At 42.0% G+C, this 9,671-nt stretch overlaps 1 protein-coding gene across 1 annotated transcript in view; it reads right to left on the reverse strand.

Annotated features, from left to right (window-relative positions):
• Window positions 1–4,596, reverse strand: part of pkhd1l1.1 (PKHD1 like 1, tandem duplicate 1) — a 192,886-nt gene extending 188,290 nt beyond the window's left edge. The window contains exons 1-5 of the mRNA XM_078539759.1: window positions 4,530–4,596; window positions 3,825–3,911; window positions 3,593–3,737; window positions 2,949–3,030; window positions 2,386–2,443 (exon numbers count right to left, since the gene is read on the reverse strand). Of these exons, the coding sequence (XP_078395885.1) occupies window positions 2,386–2,443; window positions 2,949–3,030; window positions 3,593–3,737; window positions 3,825–3,911; window positions 4,530–4,596 (439 nt within the window). The remainder of the gene's footprint in view (window positions 1–2,385; window positions 2,444–2,948; window positions 3,031–3,592; window positions 3,738–3,824; window positions 3,912–4,529) is intronic.
• Between the last annotated feature and the right edge of the window lie 5,075 nt (window positions 4,597–9,671).

Here is a 9,671-nt window from a genome sequence, read left to right on the forward strand (position 1 = left end):
TTGAGGTGGAGTGAGTGTGGAGAGAGTTGAGGTGGAGTGAGTGTGGAGAGAGTTGAGGCAGAGTGAGTGTGGAGAGAGTTGAGGTGGAGTGAGTGTGGAGAGAGTTGAGGCGGAGTGAGTGTGGAGAGAGTTGAGGCGGAGTAAGTGTGGAGAGAGTTGAGGTGGAGTGACTGTGGAGAGAGTTGAGGTGGAGTGACTGTGGAGAGAGTTGAGGTGGAGTGAGTGTGGAGAGAGTTGAGGTGGAGTGAGTGTGGAGAGAGTTGAGGCAGAGTGAGTGTGGAGAGAGTTGAGGTGGAGTGAGTGTGGAGAGAGTTGAGGCGGAGTGAGTGCGGGGAGAGAGGTGAGGTGAAGTGAGTGTGGAGAGAGTTGAGGCGTAGTGAGTGTCGAGAGAGCTGAGGCGCAGTGAGTGTGGAGAGAGTTGAGGTGGAGTGAGTGTGGAGAGAGTTGAGGCGTAGTGACCGTGGAGAGAGTTGAGGTGGAGTGACTGTGGAGAGAGTTGAGGTGGAGTGAGTGTGGAGAGAGTTGAGGTGGAGTGAGTGTGGAGAGAGTTGAGGTGGAGTGAGTGTGGAGAGAGTTGAGGGGTAGTGAGTGTGGCGAGAGTTGAGGCGGAGTGAGTGTGGAGAGAGTTGAGGCGGAGTGAGTGTGGAGAGAGTTGAGGCGGAGTGAGTGTGGAGAGAGTTGAGGTATAGTGAGTGTGGAAAGAGTTGAGGTGGAGTGAGGTTGGAGAGAGCGGAGTCTCTGGCATTGTGTCAGAATTTCCCCAGTGAGGGAACTGGTTGATGGACGGGTTTCTTGCTCTCGCAGAGTAACTTTGGTGGGAGATCAGTGAGGGACAATCTGTTTCGATTGCTCTTCTTGCCCTGAAAGTGGAGTGTGAGATCAGGAGAAAGCTGCAGTTAGCAAGGCACCAGTGGCAGGCCCAGACACAATTCCTCTTCAGGCTTAATGAACATCTCTGAAACTTCCCTGACCGTTTGAGAATTTGACTTGAATTAAAAAAACACAAAACTGGAAATAAAAATCTGACACCAGCAAAGTAACGATAAAGTTGTTGAATTATCCTAAATCCCAACTGGTTCACCAATGTCCGTCAGAGAAGCAAACATTATCGTATAGAACTGCAGGAACAGGAGGAGGCCATTCCATCTTTCAAGCCTGTTCTGCCATTCAAGGAATGATCATGTCCTGACTCTATCCACTCACTTGTCTTCTGTATCCTTCGATACCCTTGCCTAACAAAAATCTATTAATCTCAGATTTGAAATTTCCAAGATTAACAATTTCTTGTGGGAGTGAGTTCCAGATTTCCAATATTCTTTGTGAAAAGATATATGTGGCCCAATTGTCATTCCAGTCCCACAGCAACATCATTGACACTTAACTAATCTTTGAAGAGTTTTCGGAAGCCCTTAAATAGCATCAGACAGAAGCTGCCTTGCCACCTCTCAGGTCAAACGGGTGGACAATAAACACACATCCTGAGAATAAACACAAAAACTCCCAGAAGTTTCAACAGTTGGAAAACTCCAAAAGCTGAAAGACTTGTTGTTAAGGGCATAAAGATTTATTGATGTGAGAAGGATGGAAATACAATGTTGAACCTTGTCTAAGAGGATCAGCAGCCAGTGTTCCGATAAACCATGACTTCCCACCTCTTACTCAGCTCCTGCACGATACAAGTTTATCAATCAGTCTGTGTTCCTCTTCCTCCTGTTCACATGCTATTTCAAAGGAAAGATGAACAGGATATGTAAGGAGCATGTGTGGCATATTGGGAGAGTTGCTTCTCTGACGCATTGTGAATATATCTAGAATCCAAGACTAAGAATGGTTACAGCACAGAGGGAGGCCATTTGGCCCACTGTGTCTGTACTGGTCCTCTGCAGGAGCAATTCACCCAGTGCCACTCCCCTGCCCATTCTCCATAGATCTTCATGTTTCCTTTTCAGAAAATGATCCAGTTCACTTTTGATTGACTCTGTCTCCACCACACTCTCAGACAGTACATTCCAGATCCTAACCACTCAATTTACCTGTCTCCACCACACTCTCAGACAGTACATTCCAGATCCTAATCACTCGATTAACCTGTCTCCATCACACTCTCAGGCAGCACATTCCAGGTCCTAACTACTTGATTGATCCTGTCTCCACCACACTCTCAGGCAGTGCATTCCAGATCCTAACCACTTGATTGACCCTGTCTCCTCCACACTCTCAGGCAGTACATTCCAGATCCTAACCACTCGCTGTGTAAATAAGTTTTTTCTCACATCTCGGTGCTCCCTTTGCCAATCACTTTAAAGCTGTGCCCATGATCCTTTCACCAATGGGAACCATTTCTCCCTATCTGTAAGATTGTAAGGAGATGATTTTAGCACAGACCTGGCAATCCAGACACTGGTGAAATCTCATCAATGGTTGGGGTATAGTGGTCTTCTGCCTGGTAAAAGAAAAGTCATTAATTAACTACTGATGAAATCATGGTCTTTAATTTCAGTTGGAAGGTGGGTGTGTTTTTACACTCTTGCAGCCTCCCTGATTCCCAAAAATTGGTCTTTTCCTAAACAGAAAAGGTAAGAGTTGTATATGCATGGAATAAAAATCGGGTAGGTTCTATAATCAGGGAATGATTTGCTCCTTCAGGTCACAGCTCAGACTGTGAGGGTGAAAATCTACCCCTTCATCTTTCCACGAGAATGGAACTGCTTCTGACCAGTGGCAGGTATCTTTTCACTGAATGGGGGTTTTAAAAGTCAACAGTCACTACACCTTAAATTTCAATTTATTTTTCACATGTTCCTATCACTGTTTGATTTCTTATTTGGGTTGATGCTTCACATTATATTGACCAATCAAGTACATCATAGTATGAGCAGCACACGGAAAGGCTTGGTCTGTGAGTGCTCCTTCATCGAAGGATGCGAGGTTAAAAATGTTGCACTTACATTAAAGTTCATCCTGTTGTTGTGATCGATAGGAACCCCGTCTACACTTACTAGAACATGATAGCTGTCTTCTGGCAGAGGTCTAGAACAAGGGAAAACATTCATTAAATCCAAAGCAACATCTTTTACACGCTGCAGGTTTTTTTTTTATCCTTTCATGGCTAGGCCAGCATTTGTTGCCCTTGAGAACTGAGTGGCTTGCTAGGCCATTTAAGAGTCAGCCATGTTGTTGTGGATCTGGAGCCAACAAGTAGGCCTTCTCTGAAAGACATTAGAGGTGGGTTTTTATGACAATTGACAATGGTTTCAAAGTCCATCTGCCTTGGCAGGATTCAAATCCAGGTCCCCAGAGCATTACCCTGAGTCTCTGGATTACTAGTCTGGATTACTAGATGACAATCCCACTAAACCACTGCCTCCTCTGTGAATGAAACATCACTCTCAATATTAGACAAAGGCAGCATTTAAAATCCTTTGTTTTGATCAGCTGGGTGTCAGAAGGATAGACAATGAATGCTGATCATAGGCAGCAATGCCTATCTGTCTGCCGTCTACCTTTCTCTATGGTTTTCTAACTGGGTGCCAAATTTTCTAACCTTTAGTAATGCAGTTCCCTATCGATTGCAGGATGAATGTATCGGTACCTGGTGTAGCAAACGATCTGTGTCTGGTGGCTGGAATCTCTCTCTACCTCACAGGGGATGGAGCTAGTTTCGGATAGCAGCTGCACGCTGTTGCCTAGCTTTTCACTTGCTGATGTGTAATCAAACTGCTCCCCACCCGAGAATCCTGTGGAGACAGTCAAAGTATCTCAGAAGCAGCAGGAGAGGGGATTAACAATCAGCTCATAGTGGGAGGCACAGGAATCATCCTTACCCCGTCCTTTAATCGTCAACCTGGTTGCTCCATTGATGCTGCCATGGCGAGGAGAGATATCCAAAACAACGGGAACAGTTTGGGAAACTGACAAATAAATAAATACATAAATAGTAAAAGATATTGAAAGATATAGATACTGAAAGCCGAGATAATTAAATAGAGCAGATAGATGGGAACACCGCCACCTGGAAGTTCCCCTCCAAGTCACTCACCATCCTGATTTGGAAATATATCGCCGTTCCTTCACTGTCGTTGGGTCAAAATCCTGGAACTCCCTTCCTAACAGCACTGCGGGTGTACCTACACCACATGGACTGCAGCAGTTCAAGAAGGCAGCTCACCACCACCTTCTTAAGGGCAATTAGGGATGGGCAATAATCACTGACCCATCCAGTGACGCCCACATCCCATGAATGAATAAAAAAAACAGTGAATACTATAGATTGATAAATAACAAGAAAGATGGATAGTAGACAGATTGACCAATGGATGGATGGACAGACGAACAGATAACTGATTATAGCTCTCGGTTAAATTTGTTCAACAACTCCCAGCAAATTTGGGTTTAAAATTTTAATTGATAAAACGCGTTTTGATAAAAGTGATTTTGAAAACCCATGCCCGACTTGCTAGGTACAGGAGGTTAAGATTTAGGATACTTCTCGGCTGTTCTTAGACTGTTTCGAGTTGATCTGTAGTTACCTGAACTGTCCAGTGACCAGAGACTGAGAGTGATGGCCACAATCCGCCACACTGAGTGGCTTCTCATGCTTTCCCACAGCTCCTGTACCCCTCTCGATATCTGTCAGCTGGGAGAAGAAGCAGATTAACTAACATCAGGCTGTGTGTTTACAGATTATACACATCACTTGTCATTGAATTATTTCTGCTCTCCACTTTATCACTGACATTTCTCCATTGTCTCCCTTATTCCCCACTTTCCCTGGACCCTGTACTTGATAATAAACTGTTAAATGTCCAGTTCTGATGAAGGGTTATTGACCTGAAACGGTAACTCTGTTGCTCACTCCATGGATGCTGCCAGACCTGCCGAGTATTTCCAACATTTTCTGTTTTTATCTTTTATCACTCCAGTGGTAAATGGGTTTAAATAAGTTGTGCAAAAAGTAGTTTTCATTCAAGGGCCATCTAGATGATTTTGTCCTCATTTGCAGTTTAAAATGATCTCGAATTCAATTTGTGTTCATTTCAAACACTTGAAAAGATCACAGCGTTTCGAACTAGATTTTAGAAAAACACACAAAATGCTCTCCCTACTAGAGAGCGTGAGACAAGGGACATTGAAAGTAGTAGCTCAGATTTGCCCCATTTATTTGGAGGGTGACTTGATGGGGTGTAAATATTTTCCCCAATTCAGTCAGAGTCGAGAGTGCGAACCAACAGATCAGAGTAACAAAAATGTGAAATATTCTGTGGGAGAAATGGAATCAGGGCTTTGAATATCAATCACTATGTGCAAACTGCTGCTTTTCCTAATCTGTACATTATTGTACACAATTCCAGATTGACCCAATCTACACACTATTGTCCACCATGCTGGATTTTCTCCAGCTATATGCTATTGTATATAATTTCTGATTTGCCCAATCTATATGTTATCACATACAACTTCTGATAAATCAATTTGCTAATTATGGCTTGTCCAGAGAAAGCTGAGGAAGTCAATCAAATTTACATAAAGAAACTCGCCAAATCCCAACCATAAACAGCAATCTCTCGGATTCTCTAACCCTGATTGTTAGGGTCCTAATTTAAACTCCCAGTGCAGGGTTTTGTAACTTGCCCTTTGGCTCATTCCAGTATTGGAACTAGCAACTAGAGAGTGAGACATTGTGGAGTAGATGTTTGAATCTCCTGGGACACTCTGTGCCCCCTTACCTTTCCCCAGGTACACGCTTCAGGTAAGTGGCTCCTTCTCGTTAAGGTTTGTATTGCCAGTGGGTTGATCACATTGTGAATATTCACACCACATACACAGTGGTCACTATTAGCAACTTGGTTGTAAACATCAGTACAAGGAGCGTCACCTGGACACCTAATCCTGGCTCTTGGTGCTTTAATAGATACTCTAAGCAATAGAGGGACAATGGCTAATTATACCACACAGAAACTACTTCAATAACTAAACTATCTAAATGGATGTAACTACAATAGGCAATGAAATTTTATCTCTGTCTGTTTATTTGCTTATGACCTGCTTCTACATTTTCTGAATGCTAAGATTTTACAATGCATCACTTGATAATCTCCTTCTTTAATTTTAATTCTTGTGTTAATTACATACTTGCCTCCTGATACAATTCTTCCTTCTGCCTCCCCAGATTAGCACCAATGCACAGACATGTTGCTGAATGAGAGTCTCTAAGGAGTGAGTAGTTGGCATAAAGTCGATTGAAATGTACATGCAAGAGTTGCTAAAGTGAGAGGAGGTGAGAGCTTAAAACCCCTGGTCAAGATGGACAAGAAGATGGTTCACCACCAGCTGCTCAAGGGCACATAGGCAATAAATGCTGACCTAGGCAGCGACACTCACATAGAGTTGTTTGTCACAGGAGGAGGCAATTCAGTCCATCGAGTCCGTGCCGAGTCTCTTTTTCTACCTGACCTCTCCATTTTAGCAATCTGTCTGCATGGACCCCTAAACCTTTTTGACCTCCGCTGTTCCTAGCTTTTCTCATGATTTAAGTAGTACTCAGATGTATCTGCTTTTCATCCAAAACGGATGACCTTACACTTAACTGGGTTGAAATTCATTTGCCATAGTTTCACGACTCACTTAATCTATCAATGTCTCTTACAAATTTTATACTCCCATCTACAATGCTTATTGCATCACCAATCTTTGTGCCATTGGCAAACTTGGATATATGGCTCACTATTCTGTTTTCTAAGTCATTAGTAAATACTGTATAGTGAATAGTTGAGGCTCCAGCACTTATCCTTGTGGGGCACCAATAGTCACTTTGAGTACATACTCAGTAACCCTGTATTCCATCACCTAATCAATCTCCTAGCCAGTTAAATAATTTGCCTTCAATTACATGGGCTTTAATTTTAGCTAACAGTCTCTTATGTGGAACTTTATCAATTACCTTCTGGAAGTCCATATAAACTACATCCATAGACTTTCCACTGTCCATGACTTCAGTTACTTCCTCAAAAAATTTGATTACATTTATTAGGCATGATCTACTCTTTAGAAATCTATATTGGCTCTCTCACTAATCAGCTCAAATTTCACTGGGTGCTCAGCTACTCTGTCCTTATTCATAGATTAATTTCAATCCAATAACTTCTCCATTGCAAATGTTAGACTAACAGGGCTGTAATTTCTTGTTTTTTCTCTCATCTTTCTTAAGCAATGGAATTGCATTTACAATTTTCCAATCTAAAGGGGAGCTGCTGATGGATATGTTAAACCAAGACCCCTCTAAAGGATCCCAGGCACGCTTTCAAACAAAAATAGGGGAATTCTCCCTGGTGTCCTGGCCAACATTTATCCCTTAACCAAAATCAGATTACCTGGTCTTAATCACATTTCTGTTTGTGGGATCTTGCTGTGCACAATTTGGCTGCTGCGTTTCCTACATTACAATGGTGACGACACTTCAAAACATTTTATAGGCTTTAAAGCACTTTGGGACACTCCGAAGTCACCCTGAAGTTATGAGAGGTGCTATGTAAATTCAAGTCTTTATTTGTTTTTGAATGATTAACAATGTTAAATTCGTACTTAAAATATAGACTTCAAGTAGTTTTTTTTCTTCTTAATAACCACATTTAATCTTTTCTGCCATCCACTCTAATACAAAACTATCCTTTTGTGCTTTCCTCACCTCCCCACCTTTCCTTGCCTCTGCACTTAAAACTTCTACTTCTCTAACATTTTCTAGTTATAATGATAGGTCATTGACCTGAAATGTTCTGTTTCTCTCCTCACTCATGCTGTCTGACCTGCTTGAGGGCTCCCAGAATTTTCTGTTTGTATTATGGCATTATGTTGTTACATAAGAGGCTTCAACTAATTTGCTATTGGATAACTCGTACAGACATGTTGAGAAATAAGGGTAAATCAGAAACTTTGGAAACTAGATCAAGAGCAGCTACCCATTACAGTAATCCTTGACAACATTAACAATAGATTACATGTTTGTACATGCGCTTTTCCTAATTTTAGGTAATCAGATACTGGGTACGTCATCATATACTGTTCAAGGAGATGCTGTTCATTATGGAGTAGAAGCAGGTAGAATGCTGAGAAACAAAGCTATCCATTCATTTCTAAATAAACCCAATTCTTCAAAACACAAATGAAATGTTCTGTCCCTGTTTTCATCGTGTTGTGAAAACTCCTTGCCGTCAAATGGATTCAGCAAATTGCTGAATGGTGAACTTGTGGGGATGCCCTTGAAAATAAATGTGAACGAGCTCCTCTGTCATAGTAACTCCAGCATTTGGGTGATCATTTATCCCCCCTTTGCTCCTGGTGGAGCAGTAAAACCTTTTGAGGTTCCTCCTCATGACGATTGAGGACTGACCTTCAGCATCTCCTGTGCTAGTTTATTTTATAATTATTCTGAAATCCGCCAAGGAGCTCAGAATCTCGGAGCAGACTTAATTGTAAAGAAACGCATTTCCTGCCAGATGAAAGGGAGAAGGGTCTGTTCAAAACAGGCTGTGTTGCTGCACTAGTGACCTACAAACCTGCGTTGAGAATGTAGAGAATGAGAGTTCAAACCCGCAGCAGTTTAAGAATTTGAATTCTGTTTTAAAAAACGGATGAGAAAATAAGATGAAGCTGTTTCCGGTGACAGGAGGGTCAGTAACCAGAGGACACAGATTTAAGATAACTGCCCAAACAATCAGAGCGGAAATGAGAAGAACTCGTTTATACAGCAAGTTGTTATGATCTGGAAGGCACTGCCTGAAAGAATGGTGGAACCCGATTCAATAGGAACTTTCAAAAGGGAATTGGATGTACCCTTGAAAGGGAAAATATTGCAGCATTATGGGGGAAATAGGGGTGTGGGACTAATTGGATAGCTCTTTCAAAGAGCTAGCGCAGGCAGGATGGGCTGAATGGTCTCCATCTATATGCTTATATGAAAAAGTCTGGAAATAAAAGCTGGTCTCAGTAAAAATGACCATCACGCTGTTGCAACGGCATAAAAAGCCTCCTTCCTGCAAAGGACTATCCAAAACCTCTCACAATGCTCCAACTCTGGCTGATCCAATATTTGGTACAGGTTTATCATTGCTTTTATGCAGTGTTGCAGAACAAGGTTATTTCATCAAAAGTACTTTGAGGATAGAAATGAATGCCCACTCCAGTTTTGACTAAATATCAGTATTCCAGCTGTGTGCAGAATCTAAGGCGATCACTATTGGTATAAGAGACTTAGTTTTGAGATTATTTATTATTCATATATAAGATTAGGTACCCGTGTGCATTGTTTTTCAGGCAAAGCCCTCCAGGATCAGGACTGGTGCATTATTTAAGGCGTGCGTGGAATTAATTTTTCAAACCATCGTCAGAGGTACCCTCAGGGTCAACCAGGCTTCGAGCAAAAACATTCATTACACCTACCTGTAAGCAAAAAATAAAATGCAGCATCTCGTGGCACAGCAAATGAGCCCGTGAAGGAATTATTCATATATTATCCAACAGCAACCCTTGAATCTCGGAAGGGATTTTGGAAAAACTACAGGAGGCTCAAAGAACATTTTCATCTCAAATTTCACAATTTAAAAAAAATCACCAGAATGTCAAGTTTGCCAACTCCCCAGATTTCAATGCATTTTCTAGCAACCAATTACATTCAG

The sequence above is a fragment of the Cetorhinus maximus genome, chromosome 4 (genome assembly GCF_964194155.1).
Source record: "Cetorhinus maximus chromosome 4, sCetMax3.hap1.1, whole genome shotgun sequence".
Taxonomy (NCBI): domain Eukaryota; kingdom Metazoa; phylum Chordata; class Chondrichthyes; order Lamniformes; family Cetorhinidae; genus Cetorhinus; species Cetorhinus maximus.